General features: G+C 39.9%; 1 protein-coding gene across 1 annotated transcript in view; it reads left to right on the top strand.

Moving 5' to 3' along the window:
* The window catches only part of WASHC5 (WASH complex subunit 5), a 60,185-nt gene that overhangs the window by 26,458 nt on the left and 12,994 nt on the right, over positions 1-20,733 (top strand). Inside the window, exons 12-23 of the mRNA XM_025993441.2 lie at positions 2,402-2,514; positions 3,814-3,980; positions 4,058-4,133; positions 5,222-5,332; positions 6,311-6,451; positions 7,489-7,569; positions 11,881-11,982; positions 13,037-13,216; positions 16,479-16,603; positions 19,033-19,195; positions 19,586-19,688; positions 19,775-19,854. Of these exons, the coding sequence (XP_025849226.1) occupies positions 2,402-2,514; positions 3,814-3,980; positions 4,058-4,133; positions 5,222-5,332; positions 6,311-6,451; positions 7,489-7,569; positions 11,881-11,982; positions 13,037-13,216; positions 16,479-16,603; positions 19,033-19,195; positions 19,586-19,688; positions 19,775-19,854 (1,442 nt within the window). The remainder of the gene's footprint in view (positions 1-2,401; positions 2,515-3,813; positions 3,981-4,057; positions 4,134-5,221; positions 5,333-6,310; positions 6,452-7,488; positions 7,570-11,880; positions 11,983-13,036; positions 13,217-16,478; positions 16,604-19,032; positions 19,196-19,585; positions 19,689-19,774; positions 19,855-20,733) is intronic.

Genomic DNA, 20,733 nt, shown 5'->3' on the forward strand with positions numbered 1-20,733 from the left:
TGCTTAGCATAATATCCCGTAGTTCCATCCACATCGTTGCAAATGGCAAGATTTCATTTTTTGATGGCTGAGTAGTATTCTACCGTATATATACTGTATCTTCTTTATTCATTCATATGTTCATGGACATCTGGGCTCTTTCCCTAATTTGGCTATTGTGGGCATTGCAGCTATAAACATTGGGATGCATGTGCCCTTTCAGATCACTACATTTGTATCTTTGGGGTAAATACATAGTAGTATAATTGCTAGGTCATAGGGTAGCTCTATTTTCAACTTTTTTGAGGAACCTCCATACTGTTTTCCAGAGTGGCCTCACCAGCTTACAGTCCCACCAAGAGTGTGCGAGAGTTCCTTTTTCTCTGCATTCTCCCAACAACTGTTCCTAACTTATTAATTTTAGTCATTCTGACTGGTGTGAGGTGGTAATCTCATTATAGTTTTGGTTTGTATTTCCCTGATGCTGAGCAATGTTGAGCATTTTTGCTTCTTTGAAGATATTTTATCTGTAGGAAAATTATGGTGTCACTTAAAATTTAAATAGCAAGAAACCTTTCAAAATGTCCCTGAATGATCATTCTGAATTTTAAAATCACAAGTTATCTTTTTTTTTATTTTTATTTTTTTAAGATTTTATTTATTTATTCATGAGAGACAGAGAGAAAGAGAGAGGCAGAGACACAGGTAAAGGGAGAAGCAGGCTCCATGCAGGGAACCTGATGTGGGACTCAATCCTGGGTCTCCAGGATCACACCTTGGGCTGAAAGCAGCGCTAAACCTTGAGCCACCCGCGCTGCCTACAGGTTATCTTTTTAATGCCTGATGTTTAACTGCAAAATTCATTTCTGGAAAGGCTAATTATACAGTAGAATAGTACAGCTTTTTGTTTATAAAAAGGTTAATAGTATAGCTTTTTGTTTTAAAAAACTAGTATTTTTAATCAATATGATATTGTGATTACTATATTTGGCTTTTCTTGACTTATTTGATGCTGAATGGTTGGCCTAAAATATATTTCCAGATTACTTTATAGTCCTAGTGGGAAAACTTGTTGTGTTTTTAGTCATGTGATAAAAATTGGCAACATGTTTTGCAGTTCACTACATTATGTCTAGAAAACAAGGAACCACCTATAACAATGCAGCCAGATTAGTTTTTGAGAATCAGGCACATTCATCTTTGTGCTAATCACGTTTAGGTTCTTATAAATCCCTGCATCCTTTCCAAGGTCATTCAAAACAGTATTTTATACTTTATCTGGCTCTATAGCATATTTCAGCTTAGGATATACTTCCACAAATATTTCTCCTTTGAGCCTTACAATGCTGTGAGATAAGGATCTGTATTCTTATTTTACATATAAAGAACTGTAAAAGGGAGTCACTTGATGAAGGTAACAAAGGTTCAGAGCCCAGATCAAACTTGGCACCTCAGACTCTGAACCGTGTGTTCTTTCGCTACTCCATAGCTGTCACTCTACAGAAACAAAAACGAAAACAAAAACAACAACTTTAAAATTACTACTAGTGTTCCTCATCCCAGTTCTTGAAATAACTTCGATTATAAGCCCTGAAGTGCTTATAAAGTGAAATCATCCCACGGATGGATCAAACAAACAAAAAACAAACTTTAAGGAATCCATTTGGTGAAGTAAAAGAGCAAAGCCTTTGAACCTGGCCAAACAGTTGAGAAAAGCCTGGCTCTGCCATTTAGTAACTGTATGATCCTTCCTCGCTCTGGGCATCAGCTGATCTGAGAAACGCCATCTCATTCCTGCCTCCATAAATTGTTGTGAAGATTCAGTGAGACGAGCTAAGAGCTTTGCCTGCCCCAGTGAGGGGGCCTCAAGGCATGTTGGTGCCTTTTCTCCAGTGGTTTGTGAATGCAAACACACACCCTCAGCTGTTCAAACCCCTACTTCACACTTGTGCTGCCCCTCACTGCCCTCTGAGATGTGCCATTGTAATTTTTTCCTGAAGCTTCTGCCCATGTCCCTAGGGATAAGCTATCCCTGTGCCTCTCTCTGCCTATGCAGACCTTGATCCATCCTCATTTCTCCAGAAAACCCTTTCCAGTCACTCTGTGTCCCATCTGTGTCCTCACAGCCCCCATGCCCACCGTTGCACACTTGCATTCACAGCCATGTACTTGGGCCTTTAGGCTTTTCCTGCCAGGTTTTAGACTTAGCCACTGACTAGAAAGTTCCATCTCTTCTATCAGGTCACATGCCCAAAGCATTTTGGTGGTTATCTTGTGGAGAATCCCTGAGGGCGATGTCAGGGACACAGAGAGAGCTCTGTGAATAAGACCTAGATTTGTAAAGGGTTACTGAATAAATCCAAAGCCACAGCTACGGGAATTCTGGGATCTCAGCAGTCTCTCCTTGTTTCTGTGTTCATAGAAAACCTACAAGCTTGGTTCAGAGAGATCTCAAAACAAATCCTGTCTTTAAATCATGATGATTCAACTGCTGCTGGCAGGAAAACAGTACAGCTCATACAAGCTTTGGAGGAGGTAAGAAAACCCTTTGTAAACGCCAATGCTTGGATCATGAATCAGACTTTCCGACCCACCGAGCAATCTGGTCCTGGAAATATATCTGAAAGAATATTTCATCAGAAGCAACAAAAAGCAAACTCTGCTCACTGTAATCTTATATCCAGTATCCCTAAAATTGGGCAAGTAATGAAGTGATCAGCATGAAGAGAATGCCAACAAAAACGATGACATTTCCACTTGCAGAAACATGTAGTCTTAGAAAAATAATTATGAAGACAATATAGAAACATCGGAGAAATTGTGATAAGGAAGCAAAAGCGAAAACAGCACTGCATTGTAGGCACCTATTCTAGATCGGGGAAGAGTTTCGGGGTTAAAACTATAAAGGAATACACAGCAATAACCACGTTGTATAATGATCAACTGCTTGTAAGTGGGGTTTTCTTTTCCACCAAAAAAGTTCGTTTTTTATCTACTCAAATATTATCTACTCAGATTCAAAGAAGACTTAGTATATTTTCCCACTCTTGAAATTTTAATAAAAGCATGATTAAAAAAAAAGCAATAGCCATCAACTATTTAAAAGATCATCCACACTTACCTGGAACTGCCTAACTGGTATAATATATGTCTTTAAAGATATACATAATACATTTTTTGGCATACTTTCTTATAGGCTTTTTCTTTTTTTTTTTTTTCTGAAAGGTTTTATGGTCACTATTAATGGCAGCACAAAACAGTACTCCATTGTTGGTGTGTCAGTTTTCCCGGACAACAATCCCACTTATACTATTCCTATTGTGCTCATAAACAACTTTGTAAATGTCAGGTGCTTGTTATCATTTGTGATATTTATTTTGACAATGGCCCAGGCACCTTGAATTAAATATATTAAAACTTCAGGACACTGGAGAACCATTATTTTGTTTTAAGGAATCCAACAAAAGAACTGAATAATGTACAAATGCCAACACCCTAGTTGTGATATGACTCTGTTTTTTAGCAAACCTACAAATTTTCAGAATTAAGAGGATTTTCTAATACGTGTTTATTGACGCTAAAATGGAAGATGGAAGTATGCACTCATTCTGTCACATATATACACAGTAAAAAGAGTAGAACATTACTAATCCTAGAAACCTGTGCATTACATTATGACTTGGCTCATACGTTTCTAAAATTATCATTTGAAATAGCAATTTTGCCAAGAAATTCTTAGCAAGTACTGTGCCTTTTTTGAAGTGTTTTCAGGGAAAAAGGAACACCATACAAGCCATTCAGAAGTTTTTAATTAAGTGTATTTATGTGACATAGGTTCAGGAATTTCACCAGTTGGAGTCAAATCTGCAAGTATGTCAGTTTCTTGCTGATACTCGCAAGTTTCTTCATCAAATGATCCGAACTATTAACATTAAAGAGGAGGTCCTGATCACTATGCAGATCGTTGGGGACCTTTCTTTTGCTTGGCAATTAATTGACAGGTAAGGTGGCCAGCCTAACATTTCGCCTCGATGAAGGCCACTGTGGATGTTTCCTTAGCATTGATCTCTCTTTACAGTTTCACAGATATCATGCAAGAGAGCATAAGGGTAAACCCATCCATGGTCACTAAACTCAGAGCTACATTCCTGAAGGTAAGCAAAGAACAGATCACATTCTCACAATTGGTCTTCATTATTCCCTCATGCATTAATTCAGCCCACAATTTCGTTCTTTGAGAAAGGTCATTTTTATAGACTAAAAATTGTTAGGAGTTTTTCCATGAGAGCACAGTTTCAAAACATGCCATGCATACTTGAAGTTTCAATTAATGTAAGTTGGATGTCTTCCAGAAAATAGTTTTTAATTTTTAAAATAAGTTTTTATAGTTTTACAAATATATGAAATATATGGGTCCTTTTTTCTCTAGATGTGAATTAAGTCCTTTTACTTACTCATTTAAAAAATTCTTGTTGAGCCTCTGCTGTAAACTAGGATTTCCTCTAAAGATTAGGGAATAGTGGCGAACAACACAAGTATGGCCCTTGCTCTCAAGGTAATTTCAGATCGAGATAAATGAGCAAATAATTGACTCAGTGTCTAAAGACAGAGTTACCTTATATATCGGTTCTTAGGTGCATTTTCTTTCCTATTTAAAAATCTCTGTAATTGGGGATGGATTTTATAATTGACAGCGTATCAAAGCTCGGTCATCAGCATTTTTTTTCTCTTTTTTCTTTCTGAGTGGTACATAAAATATTGGCACTTTGTACATGCCAGGACGTCTTAGATTGGAGTCAGTACAGTAATCCATCCATCATAGTGTCTGACTCCCATAAAGAGTAGCTGTCTTCCATAGCATAGTGGCTCTCAAACTTGAAGGGCACCAGAATCACCTGGGAGGCCTATTACAACACAGATTGCTGGGCCTCAGCCCCCAGAGTTTCTGATTAAGGACCTTTCCGGTGGGGCTCAAGAACTGGCATCTGTAACAAGTTCCCAGGTGATGCTGATGCTGCTGGTCCGGGGACCACAGTTTGAGAACCACTGCTGTAGCTGATGACTGTTATTTTTTAAAAACTGTATCATTGTCAGAAACTATCAATGACTTTGATGAAGTTCAGTGGTTGTTGTTTTCTCTTGGTTAGAACCCAGGAGCTCTGCTACATGTTACTCTTTTGGTGAAGTGAGATTTGTAGGACTTTTTGAAATGGAGAAACAAACATAGCTACTTTTCTTTCAGCTTGCCTCTGCCCTCGATCTTCCCCTTCTTCGAATTAATCAAGCAAATAGTCCTGATCTTCTCAGTGTGTCTCAATATTACTCTGGTGAACTGGTGTCCTATGTGAGAAAGGTAAGAAATGCATCAAGGTGATACTGATTTTGTTGGCAGACTAACTGCTCTTCAAAGACCAAAAAGGTGCTTGGGACCCTATAGAAAGTATACACATGTTCCCTTCCCTCATCCTTTTTTTTTTTTTTTAAGGTTTTATTTATTAATTCATGAGAGACAGAGAGAGGCAAAGACATAGGCAGAGGGCGAAGCCAGCTCCCTGTGGGGAGCCAGATATGGGACTCGATCCCAGGATCCCGAGATCACGCCCTGAGCCAAAGGCAAATGCTCAACACTGAGCCACCCAGGTGTCCCTCCCTTCTTTCATTCTTAACTTGATTCCAGAAATTTGCAGTATCTGAACCTAAACTTACTCTTACTGGTCCTGTGGATATGCAGGTGTTTTCACTCCCGAGGAACTTTTACACTGTTTTTTTCCTAAATACTGGTGGTATTAACCGCCCACTTTGTAGGTATAGAAACAAAAAGAGAGATTATATTGGCTTCTACAAAGTCACAGAGCTAGTTGGTAAAATAGCTATATCTAGATCCAGCATCTCCTCGTTAGAACTTAAAAATTTTTAGAGGAATTTTGGTCCTGTTTCAAGAACATATGGTACAGCGTGGAGCCAAACGGACCTGTGTTCACAATTTACTTGTGTCACACACTAATTGAGTTCTCTACAGCCGTGTTACTTAACACCTCTGATCCTCAATCTTTTAAAAGTTTGTAATGTAGGAAAGATACATCTTTTTGCTACCTGTGTGACGATTATTAACCTTCTATCCTGTGAGCAGTTAATGCTTAAAGGAACTTAACCGTGTGCCTGAGAGCAGATTACTAAAAGAGCTCTTGTGAAATCCCTTATTGTCTCTTCCTGTAGACAAATGGCTGCTTGCACACTCTGGGGGCTGTCTTACTGCCATCTGAGCATTTATCTGCTAAGAAAAATAAAAAGAGATATTCAACTGCTTTTCCTCTTTTCTCTTTCACTGAAGGTTTTGCAGATCATTCCAGAAAGCATGTTTACTTCTCTTCTCAAGATCATAAAGCTTCAAACCCATGATATCATTGAGGTACCGACCCGCCTGGACAAAGACAAGCTAAGGGACTACGCTCAGCTTGGCCCACGATACGAGGTGGCATGTCCTTTTGACTTCTGCCTTTTGATATTTAACACCCAAACCATGACGCGCCACAAGTCTGCGTTGCCGGCTGTATCCCTAGGACCAGCAGACCAATTCTGATTTGTTTCTTCCTACTCTCAGGGATAACTGCTTGTGCCATGTCAGCGTAGCCATGCCTTTATTCATTACCTTGTCCCGGTGTTACTTCACACCTCACCAAGTGTTCTCAGAGGAAGTGGAACTCACCAGGTCACTTTTCTCCCGAACAGTCCTGGAGAATCAGCCTATCTTCTTTGTGGGCTAAAGATTGCCCAGACTTTTCTCATTCAGGTTCCTGGTTTGTACATCAAATCAGTGGCTCAAAGTAATCTGGGTTCCATTAACCTAACCATTTCCTCCAGCCAGACTTTTAAGCCCACTCAATAGTTAAGCAGCCTTGGGGGTGGTTCTTCCCAAATACCTCTGCTTTTCTTTCCCCTTGAACTTAAAAGATGTGAAGAAGTGAAATCAAGTGGAAATTGACAATATGAACTCCACTGTCCTCACATCATGCCAGTGTCAATTTTACATCCTCTGACACAACTCGAGAAATGACATCAGGAATTTTGACTTTCAGCTTCAAATTTATGTATTTATTCTCACTCAAAAATATAGCATTGGTCTACCTTATCAGTGTCTCATTATGTTACTGGGGAAAAAGAAGTAGAAGGCAGTAAAGGGGAGATTACCCTGTTAGAGTCTTGATGAGCCTTTTCTACAGGGAAAGGACCATCGATCTCATGGAACCCTGCTTTTTATGCATGAGGAACTGAAGCCCGAAGAGGGAGAAATGATTGGTCAGCATCTAAGAACAATTTAATGTCTGCTGACCCCGTTCCCAGTGTGTCGAACCGTGGTCTCTCGGTTCCATCAGTGCCTCATTTCTGACCAGGACACATCACTCCTGCTGTCCTGGTTCATTCCAGGACTATCAGCCGATTTTCACTTTCTGTGGAAACGATGGATCTTTTATCTGAAGTACTTCATTAACTTCTTTCTCTTTGTTAAAGGTTGCCAAGCTTACTCATGCTATTTCCATTTTTACTGAAGGCATCTTAATGATGAAGACAACTTTGGTCGGCATCATCAAGGTATGGCTTTCGTCCTGGTCCACCTGATTAGACTGCTAGTTTGTATTACTGTGGTGGTTCTCCCATGGGGAACAGGGAATGACATTGTCATCTTGTGTCCCTTGCTGTTTCACAATTAGCTCTTGGTCTTCACTTTACTCATTTGTTGATGGAGGAAGAGAGAGAGAGCATTATAATCCTGATCTTTCACCCATATCCAAGAGTTACTTAAATCTAAGAAAAATCCGTATTATTGAATTTTTTGTAATAACAAAACAAAATGATTCAATTCCCTTGGCCAAACAGCTGGCTCAGTCTCTCCCACCTTCTTTCCTTCTAGTTTTTTTATATTATATCTCAGGTGCAGAGAGCCGAGATAATCCTACCGCATTACTATTGTCTGGCCATTGTCATCAAGGATACATGCTTTTCTTTCTCCTCTGGATGCCCACAGCCATGCCCGTCCCCAATGGCACCTGCTCTCTATGTTCAATTTCTGTCCCCAAAGAGGTGTCTGTATTTTAAGCCTGAGGTGTTACTTGATGTGTGCATGTTTGTTTTCTCTACATCCTATTGTGCTCTAAAGCCCATTCTTTTTCCAATTCTTCTCACTAGTTATCACTTTGAGAATTTATTTATGTCTCTGAGTTGGGTAATTGGTTACTTCTTACTGCTGCATAGAATTTTACATTTTACTTAACCATTCACCAAGGCACAAACACCCATATTGTCTTTTTTCATCCCAACATTCCCCATTATCACAAGCATCTCTGAACATGTCCCTACTGTACACTTGTGCAAGAATTTCTCTGAAATCTGCCTCCCCAGGAGTGGATCACTGGGTCTTAAGGTGTGCCTATTCGTAATTTCTCTCAATACCACCAGATTGCCTTCTGAAATAAGTGTTTCACAAAATGTCTTACCCACATTTTCACCAATACTTGTTATTATCCACATTCCAATTTTTGCTCTCCCAAAGAGTAGAAAGTGTTATTTCAATGTTGTTTTAATTTGTAATCCTATGGTGACTAGTGATGTGCCCATTCACAAGGTTCCTGGTGCTTTTATTTTTCATTTATCTGACATCAGCAGATACTACATATTTCTGATTTTTTAAAAAAATGCTTACCTACTGAATTGCCAGATTAACATGTGTTAATAAGATCCAAGAAAATATAGGAAATGAACCTAAATAGGAATGGAAATTTAGTGTGTGGTTTCTGTGAGTATGCCAAAATACCATTGTGCCCCTAGAATACTAAGAAAATCTATGCAGTATGCTTTAGGCTTGATGCCAGTTTAATTCAGTTGATATGCAGAGAGTACACATGCAGGTTATCATTTCTTACTAATCTATAAAGTGGTGATAAATCCTAGGACCAGATTAAGCATCTTACATGCAAAATGACCAGTACAAGAAGGATGTAGTAAAACGTAATAATTAACAATAATTATCAAAGGAAAGCCTGCTTAAGAAAAATGCAGATTTAGGGCACCTGGGTGGCTCAGTGGTTGAACATCTGCCTTTGGCTCAGGTCATGATCCCAGGGTCCTGGGATCGAGTGCCACATTGGGCTCCCTGCAGGGAGGCTGCCTCTCCCTCTGCCTATGTCTCTGCCTTGCTTTGTGTGTCTCTCATAAGTAAATAAATAAAATCTTTAAAAAAAATAGAAAAGAAAAATGCAAATCTTTTGCCATAGCCTTTCAGATGAGAGCAGAGGAAATACCACCTTGACCACACTCAACCCAGTAGACTATCTCTGCTAGTCTAACCACTCATAGCTTTCTGTAAGGGATCCCGTGGCCCTCATTAGTCTTTAACCCTCAAATGTTAAGCATCTGTTTCAGACACTTATAAAAAGTATAAGTTGAGGCCCTTGGGTGTGGAGCCTACTTAAAAAGAAAGTATAAGTTGACTTTAATCCATATGACTGAAAACAAATAAGATTTACACAGACATGTATGTGTAAATGTCCATTGTTAGAGGTAGCCAAAAAAATTATTTTAAAAATAATAGAGGGGTGCCTGGATGGCTGTCCATTAAGCATCCAACTCTTAATCTCAGTCTAAGTCTTGATCTCAGGGTGGTAAGTTCAAGCTCAGCATGGAGCCTACTTAAAATAGAATAATAAGGAAATAAAATAATAGATAAAAATTTTAAAAGAATAAAATAATCCGAACATTTATCACTAAGAGAATGTTTAAACATATCATGGTGCGTTCCTACTGTAGATTCCTCTGCTGCCATTTAGAAAGCATTTGCCACTGAAAGATTTTTTTTTTTATGATTTTATTTATTTATTTGACGGAGAGAGCACAAACAGGGGGAGTGGTAGGCAGAGAGAGAGGGAGAAGCAGACTCACCACAGAGCAGGGAGCCCAATACAGGACTTGATCCTAATACTCAGGGATCATGACCTGAGTTGAAGGCAGACACTTAACCAACTGAGCCACCCAGGCAGCCACCACTGGAAGATTTCTAAAACCTTAAAACTTTGTTAAATTACAAAACAATGTGTGTGTGTGTGTTTGTATGTATGTACATATTATAATCCTATTTAGATTCTTTAAATTAGATATGTATTAAGGATAATATTTATGTATACAAATTCATGGGGAAAGGTCTGGAGGATCCATATGAAAACTGTTAACTGTTAACTTCAGAGGACAGAAGTGTGAGGGAAGAGGCTGTGGGAAGGAGGCTTTCTCTAAGATGTTCTTGGAAGCTTCATGTTACTTTTTGATTTTTTCCCCCTCATCGATTATTCATCTAGTTATAATTTGTTATTGTAAAAAAGGGCACAGATACTGAGAGCTGTAGAAAAACACTTGTGCAGTTTAATAGGTTATTACAACCACCATCCAAGTCAAGAAATACAGTTTCCCAGGTCCTACCCCAGGACCCTCCTCCTGTGCCTTGACCTAATCTCAGTTTCCCTGTGTAGAGTTTTATTATCCAAGAGTAAATCTCTGGACACTACATTAAAAAAAAAAAATGTTAGATGCACCTGGGTGGTTCATTCAGTTAAGCATCCAACTCTTGGTTTTAGCTCAGGTCATGATCTCCTGGGCAGTGGAATTGAGCCCGTTTCAGGCTCCATGCTCAGTGGGGAGTCTGCTTGAGTACTCTTTCCCTCTGCTCCTACTCCCTACTCATACTCTCTAAAATAAATAAATAGATCTTTAAAAAAAAAAGAAATTTAAAAAATGTTATATCTCTTAAGCCTTTTTTAAAGAAGATTTTATTTATTTATTCATGAAAGACACAGAAAGAGAGGCAGACATAGGCAGAGGGAGAGGCAGTCTCCCCATGGGGAGCCCCATGCGGGACTCAATCCCAGGACCCCAGGATCACAACCTGAGCCAAAGGCAGATGCTCAACTGCTGAGCCACCCAGGCGCCCCTAGCCTTTTTTATTCTTCAGGTTTCTCTCCTTACAGTTTATCTGGTGAGGAACCCACAGCTGTTGACCTGTCGTTTTTCCAGTCTGGATTTTGCTGATGGCACAATCATGATGTAGCTCGACACGTTTCTCTAGCTTTCGTATTTCATGCAACTTTCATTGCAGTTGTCATTCTTGAAGTTTAGATGTAATCAAACCTAGGTGGACCCCATCCATTTGTCTTTATGACTTTTCAAAATAATGGTTTGTTGCACATATTAAAAGTACAAGAGACAAGTCTCAGGGCATTCAAAGGATTATGTCAAACTATCTGATGTTTTATGGATTTGGTAGGAGATTGACTTTTAGAATAACAAGTGCTTTCTCATTACAGAAAAAAAGAACCAGCCAAATAAGCTTACAGAGTCAGATAGCAGATTTGCTTTCCCATTTTATCTCCCTAATTACAAACAGCATTCCAAGAATGCTGAAAGAAAAGAGAATTGTTAAATCTGTCCGACCACAAGCTTGAGTTTGCTCATGGGGGTGTAGATGCCCTGAGATAACATTGGGAAGAAAGGTGTGCGCTCAATTCAAGGGCAGGCCCATCATTCCACCCCTCCTCCTGATGCGGAGAAAAGGCACTTTTTACTTTTAATGAAATGATTAAAAATAAGCAGCAATTTAAAACTTTTCATACCCACAGTCTTTGGAATGTCGTGTAAAATTAGCGTGAATTTTACTGAGGTCAACCAAGTCCTAAAGAGTTACAGGTTTAATCATTCTTTCCAGGCTGCACAAGATCAAAGGGACAGGAAAGGAGAAAGTCTCAGTTATTGAGAAATGGGGTAGGAAAAGGCTCCACCATCTGGAAACCAACTTTTCCTTTGGATTTCTTCATGCCTCTGCTTTTCCTCATTGTCATTTATTGCTTTTTGATTTGCACTCAGGTGGATCCCAAACAGTTGCTGGAAGATGGAATAAGGAAGGAGCTAGTTAAACGTGTTGCTTTCGCTCTTCATAGGGGATTGATCTTCAACCCCCGAGCCAAGGTATCAGATGACCGAAGGGGTCTGTCCTGTCTCTCTGTCCAGCTTGCATAATGGACAAGCACACTATTTTTAACTATCATGAGCAAGACCTTTCCTCCTAACAGATATCTAATGCATGATGTTCAGTACAATTGACCAATGTGTTCTTTGATCCAATATTGTAATCGGTTTGTATGATCAGAAAATCCTTTCCAGAACCCATCCTTTCCTTTACCTGTTGATCCTCAAGTTTAAGAACTGAACTGATGACTGTGATCCAGAGTTACTTCTTCTTCTTAAAGTTAGAATTCGTAAACCCCAAGGCACATAAAGCCTATCATTTCTTATTTTCCTTGATCTGTTAGAGAATGTTCATTTTTCTCAGGAGGGAAAAAAAATGGGCCTAAAATTTATATCTAGGGTACTTCGACCCCAGTAAATTCAATTTAAAATATTTTAAGTATTTTCAGGTTAGATATATTCATCAAATGACATGAGAGAAATCTTCAACTTTCATTTTTTATAGTCTTTCATATGAGGCTTCCTTCCCAAATGAATGAAACCTCTTCTTTGCTGAATGTCTGACAAAGTTGCCAGTCATACTCGTTGAGGTAGAAATGAGCATTTCCAAAACTGTCTTCAACTATCACTGTGGTCTCAAACACAGTATGGGTCTCATTTAAAGTCTAGCAGAGAGTGAAATAAGTCAATCTGAAAAGGACAAACATTATATGGTTTCATTCATTTGGGGAATATAAAAAATAGTGAAAAGGAATAAAGGGGAAAGGAGGAAAAATGAGTGGGAAATATCAGAAAGGGAGACAGAACATGAGAGACTCCTAACTCTGGGAAACGAACTAGGGGTGGTGGAAGGGGAGGTGGGCGGGGGTGGGGGTGACTGGGTAACGGGCACTGAGGGGGGCACTTGATGGAATGTGCTCTGGGTGTCATTCTGTATGTTGGCAAATTGAACACCAATAAAAAATAAATTTATAAAAAAAATAAAGTCTAGCAGAGATATTGGAGTTGACCACCTACTCCAATGTAATAGATTTGTATTTCTCCTTTTGCACAGCCAAGTGAATTGATGCCCAAGCTGAAAGAGTTGGGGGCCACCATGGATGGATTCCATCGCTCTTTTGAGTACATACAGGACTATGTCAACATTTACGGTCTGAAGATTTGGCAGGAAGAAGTTTCTCGTATTATAAATTATAACGTGGAACAAGAGTGTAATAACTTCTTAAGAACAAAGGTATCTAATTAAATCTTTAAAATTCTCGACTACATTTATTGTTCTGACATTTAAAATACATGCCCCGGGGGCACCTGGGTGGCATAGTTAAACATCCAAACTCTTGGTTTTGGCTCAGATTGTGATCTCAGGGTGGTAAGATCAAGCCCTGCATCAGGCTCCATGTTCAATGTGGATTCTGCTTCAGATTCTCTCTCCTCTCCCTCTTTCTCACTCACTCTCTATAAAATAAATTAATAAATCTTTAAAAATAAAATACATGCTCTGAACCTCAGAAATGCCAACAAGAAAGTTTCTTTAAATAGTAAAAGTCAGTACGCATTAGATAGACATGAATACCTTCAGAGTACCCTCAGGAGCCATGAGGGTTGCAGAAAAATGTGTATGACACCTGACCTCTGGGAGTTTACCATCCTAAGGAGGAGGGAGAAATAACTGAATGACTAGAGAATGAAGCTGCTTGTTGCAAATGGTATAACTCAAGTGATCTGGAGTTCAGAAGGCTTGAGAGTTCAGTTGGCCTGACTGGAGTATGTGCTAAAGGGCGGAATTGCTGGATCATGTGGTATTTCTAGGTTTCACTTACAGATGAACCACCAGACTCTTTGCCATAGTGCCTGCACCATTTTTCATTTCCTCCAGTAATGTCTGAGGGTTCTAATTTCTTCATGTCCTTACCACCACTTATTATTTTGCTTTTCAAAAAACAGTTAATAACTATCCTAGTAGATTGAAGTGGTATCTCATTATGGGCTTGGTTTTTTTTTTTTTTTTTTTGGTTTTATTTATTAATGAGAGAGACAGAGACAGAGGCAGAGGGAGAAGCAGGCTCCATGCAGGGAGCCTGATATGGGACTTGATCCCAGGACTCCAGGATCACGCCCTGGGCTGAAGACAGGCACTAAACCGTTGAGCTACCCAGGGATCCCCTCATTGTGGTTTTGATTTGCATTTCCCTAATGACTAATGATGTTGAGCATCTTTTCACATGCTCATTCACCATTTGGATGTCTTCTTTGGAGAAAGGTCTACTCAAGTCCTTTGTCCCGTTGTTAATGGGGTTGTTTGAACACCAGATTCTTTTTTTTTTTTTTTTTCTCTGCATCCACCTTTATTTTGAATGTAGTATCTTACAAATCAGGAAACAAGGATGGAATAATAAGAAATGCTGGTAATAAATGATTTTGCAATAAAAATCTAAGATGCACTAATTCATCAGGAAAATCTCTATGATGTATTTGACGATCAATATATTCAATGACATTGGCTGTCACATATTTGTACTGGGTTTACTGAATATCATAAATCATGCAAAAATTATTTTTAAATATCCTTATCAAAATAGTAAACTTTTGGGGTACCTGAGTTGCTGCTCAGTTAAGTATCTGACTTCAGATCTCATCTCACTTCATGATCTCAGGGTCTTGAGATTGAATCCCAAGTCTGGCTCTGCACTGAGCATGGAGCCTGCTTAAGATTCTCTCTCCTTTTGCCCTTCCCTCACAGGTTACACACATTCTCTCTCTCTCTCAAAAAAAAAAAAAAAAAAAAAGTAAAGTTTTACAGAAATAGAATTTTATTTTGTGCTTAGTAGATTTATCTAAAAATTGTATCCTATTAATGATATTTGGATGCTTCTAGAATTTAAAATACTTTCCCTGGCTAATATGAGTAGAATCCAAGATTCTATGAGCCGAATAGAAAGGCATAATATGTATATACTTACAACATAAACACTTATCTTCTTAACACTAGTGTCATCCTAGTATATGAAAGGTATATAGATGTAAAAAAAAGGAGATGGAAAAATATTCCATGCTCATGGATTGGCAGAATTAATATTGTGAAAATGTCAATGTTACCCAGGGCAATTTACACGTTTAATGAACACCAGATTCTTAAGTGCCATGACTGACAAGCTTGATTTTTGTCAATAGTTAACAAGGAGTAAGCTTTTAATTAGGGAACTCACAAGGTTCAGGTGGCATTCTTTTTTTTTTTTTTTTCTTTTAAAGATTCTATCTGTTTATTCATGCGAGAGACAGAGAAGCAGAGACACAGGCAGAGGAGAAACAGGCTCCATGCAGGGAGCCTGATGTGGGACTCGATCCTGGGACTCCAGGATCACACCCTGGGCTGAAGGCAGGCGCTAAACTGCTGAGCCACCCAGGCATCCCTCAGGTGGCATTCTTAATAGAATAAGTATTCTCCAGCCTTATATATTTTGGAATTTTATCATTACATTGATATATGTGAACTTGGAAGACAAAAAAAGCCATAAAATCCCTGTGTCTCTTCTCATTTCTCAGTCACTTCACTCATCACAAATATATCTTTTTTTTATAAATGTTACATGTGGCATTTCTGGGAGTTATTAATGCACTTTTAAGTGTTTCTTCAAACCCAAGGATCCTTTATTGTCACTGTTTATGCAGCATTATATTTATAAAACTACATGGAAAAAGATTAACTATATTGTCTTATCAAAGATGTACAGTGGACCCTTGAACAGCAACAGGTTTGAACTCACGGGTCCATTTATACATTTTTTTCCAGTAGACAAAGTGTGATACTGTAAAATATATTTTCTCTTCCATATGATTTTCTTTTTTTTTAAATTTTTATTTATTTATGATAGGCACAAAGAGAGAGAGAGAGAGAGAGAGAGAGAGAGAGGCAGAGACACAGGCAGAGGGAGAAGCAGGCTCCATGCACCGGGAGCCCGACGTGGGATTCGATCCCGGGTCTCCAGGATTGCGCCCTGGGCCAAAGGCAGGCGCTAAACCGCTGCGCCACCCAGGGATCCCCCGTATGATTTTCTTAACATTTTTCTCTAGCTTATGGTATTGTACAAATCAGTATATAATACATATACAGGGCACCCAGGTGGCTCAGTTGGTTAAGCAGCTGCTGTTGATGCAGGCCATGATCCCAGGATCCTGAGATCAAGCCCAGCATCGGGCTCCCTGCCAGATGGGTAGCCTGCTTCTCCCTCTGCAATGCTTGTGCTCTCCTGCTCACTCCTGCCCCCCTCCTCAAATAAGTAAACAAAATTTTAAAAAATATATACAAAATATGTGCTAATTGATTGTTATTGTTAAGGCTGTTCTAGTAAACAACAAGCTATTAATTAGTAAAGTTTTAAGGACGTCAAAAGTTATATGTGGATTTTTAACTGTGTGGGGGTCAGTGCCCTGGCCCCCAAGTTGTTCAAGGGCTAACTGTACTAAATACTTCTGGTTTGGTTTTGTTTCGTTTCTAGATTCAGGATTGGCAGAGTATGTACCAGTCTACCCATATTCCAATACCAAAGTTTCCTCCTGTGGATGAGTCCGTAACATTTATTGGTCGACTCTGCAGAGAAATCTTGAGGATCACAGACCCAAAGTAGGTGTATCTGAATTCCACTGGGCCTTGACCAATTGTGGTCAATAGGAGTCTCTGAACATTTTCCTTAGATCACACCCTTGTTCCTACCACACTTGGATCCACTCTAATGGGTTTCTTAGAGTCACTTTTTTTGAGACTGGGTATTTTCCCCAGTGTGACTGAGAGGACCTCAGTCCAAGAAAATAGAGATTAAAATAAATCTAAGGCCTGTTCAGCCACCTTTCAGTTTTATGCTCCTCTTGCTTCCTAGCTAATGTTCTATTTACTTGGGCCTGCGGACTCCTTGGTATATTAAAACTTTTTTTTATTATAAATTGCTCATCTTTACCTGTATAACTGTGGCACACTTGCCCCATTGCAGGCACCAAACCTTCCACTTGTCAGATCCTGACCTTTGAAGATTATCTCCACACCCATCTGCTTTTCTAGCACTTCTCTTGCACACGACTTCTCAGTCGCTTGTCCAAGCTCTGGGTCTTAATGGTAGCTCCACGTCAGGCACTAGCCCTCTGACCCCAGAGCCGGACTCTTAAACACTGAGCCATTCAAGGGCAGGCTGTGTAGCTTTGCACACAGTGGATTACAGTTCCTATCTGGTCAGATGGTTGAAAATCTCATATAATCAAAACCACCCTTAGGAATATTTTACATGAGCCCCATGGGAGAGACTTGCATGCTGCTTCTCTCATTGTGTCTGGTTTTCTTCCTTTTTCTCACTTGAGCTTCTGATGAGGCACCTAAGGTTAAGGGTACTAAGTCCAACTGAAGGAAGAGCCGACTCATATTTGTACCCGTGCATGTGCTCACTGAGGGGAATGGCTAGTGAAGTTACCCAGGATAAGATTCCTTTTCTTCTTTCTCTGTCCAGCAGTGTGTGCATTGTTGAATTTATGTAAGTTGAATGTCCTTATGACACAGCTCTTCTGTACTGCCTTCAGATTCTAGCTTATTTGGTCTCAGAAATTACACAACTTGACACACTATATATGAATGTCCTCCAAAAATTCAAGCACAAATGAGTTCTATCTATGACTCATGGACCAAAAAGAGTAAATGATCCAAAATTTTTTTATAACTTCTGCTTTCTTGGTACCCATGGGTGGGTCACTGAAGCCCTTCTAGAAGACTCTCCACCTAGTGCCACATTAAGACTTACAGAAAGGATTAAGCATTGGGTTTGGGATCTCCACGTCATAATAGTGATTTATTCATCTACATTGGGAGACACTGGCGACACATTCAGAGTGCCAGCACTGGGTGATAGGGGCAGGACACTTTGAAGCTTAAAAGTAGAATGCACTTTCTGGAAATCTTGGTCTTTCCAAATGTAAGCCTTTCCTCCCAAGCTTTGTTTCAGTAAAAAGATGTCCTAGTTCCTAGAATTGGGGGCCTATTCATCTGTGGAGTGTACTGGAATTTCAGAGCCTGGGTTTCCACCCTATACCTGCCCAGTCAAACCCCAGGAATGGGCCCTGGGCATATATTTTTAACACTTTACCAGTGATTTAAGGACCCTCTGCCAACATTTGAAAACCAGTAAAATGGTGGTTAAGGATATGGTGTTAGAATCAGGCCTCGCTAAGTTATTTCATCTGTAAAATGAGGGTCACACAGCTTGGATATTAAGCCATGATGAGGATGAAAAGAAAAAGTTCTTAGCACAGGACCTGACACCTAAGAGGTGCTGCGTAAATGTTGTGGTTATCATTGCTGTCAGCACACTTTTGAGTCTGAAAGGAATCATTAATTGGTGACCAGACCCAGGAGGAAAGAGGAAATGGCTTTGTTGTCATAGTCACAAATTTCACTAGGTCAGCAGGACTCTAAGTTCCTTTCTTATCAAAATGGAAGTGAAGGGCAGCCTGGGTGGCTCAGCGGTTTAGCGCCGCCTTCAGCCCAGGGCCTGATTCTGGATTCCCGGGATCAAGTCCCACGTCAGGCTCCCTGCATGGAGCCTGCTTCTCCCTCTGCCTGTGTCTCTGCCTCTCTCTCTCTCTCTCTCTCTCTGTCTCTCATGATTAAATAAATAAAATTTTAAAAAAACAAAAACAAAATGGAAATGGAAATGAAACAAGACTCTTACTGCCTGGTCTCTGGGAATCTAAAGACCCTGTGGAGAGAAAACTCGGCTCTAATGTCTCCTCTCTGCTCGGCTCCAAAGAACAGCCTGACCCAGTGGAAATGAATTAGTCAAACTGGTCACCTGGCATGGGGCAGGAAAAAGTGATTGCACTGAATTTGGCCCTCCTGGCCCTTTGGGCATTCACTGTGAGATATACTAGGTGCCTAGATGCGGAGGTTATTAAACAGATCGTGTAGCCATTGTTCCTCATGTCTGATGCCCAAATCCTGTTGCGTCCCACATCTCCTCAGGATGAATTAATTCTGACCTGCTTTTGACTTTTGAGTTTTTGTTTTTCTTTTAGAATGACCTGTCACATTGACCAGCTGAACACTTGGTACGATATGAAAACTCACCAAGAAGTGACCAGCAGCCGCCTCTTCTCAGAAATCCAAACCACCTTGGGGACTTTTGGTCTGAACGGGTTAGACCGGCTTCTGTGCTTTATGATCGTCAAAGAGCTACAGGTGAGCATTTGGGTTTTGATGTGTGGTTCCTGCTTCCCTGGGAGAAATGAGAGGAGATCAGTTAGCTTTCCACTCATGCTTTCCTATGCCTACACCAGCCATACATCTATGCTTCTTTTTAGGTAGATGAGAACTGAGGATAAACTAGAATTTCTTTGGCCAGCATAGTATTTTTATGTGTAGACTGGTCGGGGGGGTTTCATGTGAGGAAGTTGAGACTCTCTCCAAGCGGGAGGATGTTTCTAACAGGAACCAGAAGTTACTGCCTCACTGTCATCCTTGATAGCGTTTTATGACTTAGGCTGTGTTCTATATAGCACTTCAGTTAACTGGAGCGTTATTCATTTTATTCACTATGTTTGGTTCCTTGATTGTGTCTTCTTGTTTTAGAATTTCCTCAGTATGTTTCAGAAAATTATCCTGAGAGACAGAACTGTACAGGATACTTTGAAAACCCTCATGAATGCTGTCAGCCCCCTAAAAAGCATAGTAGGTAAGTGTTCTGAAAGCACCCTGAGATGGAGGTAACCCTAGCTTTTCCATTTTTACTAAACAGAAAATTATATTTTAACCTTTCAGCAAACTCGAATAAAATTTATTTTTCCGCCATTGCCAAAACACAGAAGATTTGGACAGCTTATCTCGAGGCTATCATGAAGGTATGTTGTGGGAGAGAGGATGATAATCAATACAATGTTTTTTAAATTATTATTTTCTTACAACCTTGCTATCCAAGGAAAGCCACACTTCTTTCCTTTGTCATCAGAGCAAAAATACAGCACTTCAGTTTATTGTTATTTCTAAATTAACTTGTCCTTTATTGTCCTTTCTTGAGCTCTTCTTGTCTGGTTTTCATTGATTAGCCTCCTCCTGTCACCAAAGGGAAGGTTTCTGTTTTTTGTTTCTTTTTTCTTCTTTTTTTTGAGAACATTTCTTTTTAAACTGACTTTGGGCAAGAAGTGCTTTCACACAAAGAAATGGAAATCTTCCTCCCTCAGTGGTCTCCATCCTGACATAACAAGTTCATTTAATGGACTGCTCTGTCAGTGTACAACTCTGAACTGGTGCAAGTAGGTGTTAGAACAGGACATTTGTCTCTGTCTCGCCTTGGGTCTGCACAGATTTTAGAAAGCCAAGTTCTCTGGGTGAAAGTTATCCTTACACCATGAATAGAACACTGTCGTCTTTAGAAATAAGTAAGAAGGGATCCCTGGGTGGCTCAGCGGTTTCGTGCCTGCCTTTGGCCCGGGGCATGATCCTGGAGTCCTGGGATGGAGTCTCGCATCAGGCTCCCTGCATGGAGCCTGCTTCTCCCTCTGCCGGTGTCTCTGCCTGCCTTTCTCTCTCTCTCTCTCTCTCTTTCTCTCTCTCTGTCATGAATAAATAAATAAAATATTTTTTTATTTTTTTTAAAGATTTTATTTTATTTATTCATAGAGATGCAGAGAGAGAGAGAGGCAGAGACACAGGCAGAGGGAGAAGCAGGCTCCACACAGAGAGCCTGATGTGGGACTCGATCCAGGGTCTCCAGGATCACA

Source organism: Vulpes vulpes, chromosome 13 (assembly GCF_048418805.1).
Source record: "Vulpes vulpes isolate BD-2025 chromosome 13, VulVul3, whole genome shotgun sequence".
Taxonomy (NCBI): domain Eukaryota; kingdom Metazoa; phylum Chordata; class Mammalia; order Carnivora; family Canidae; genus Vulpes; species Vulpes vulpes.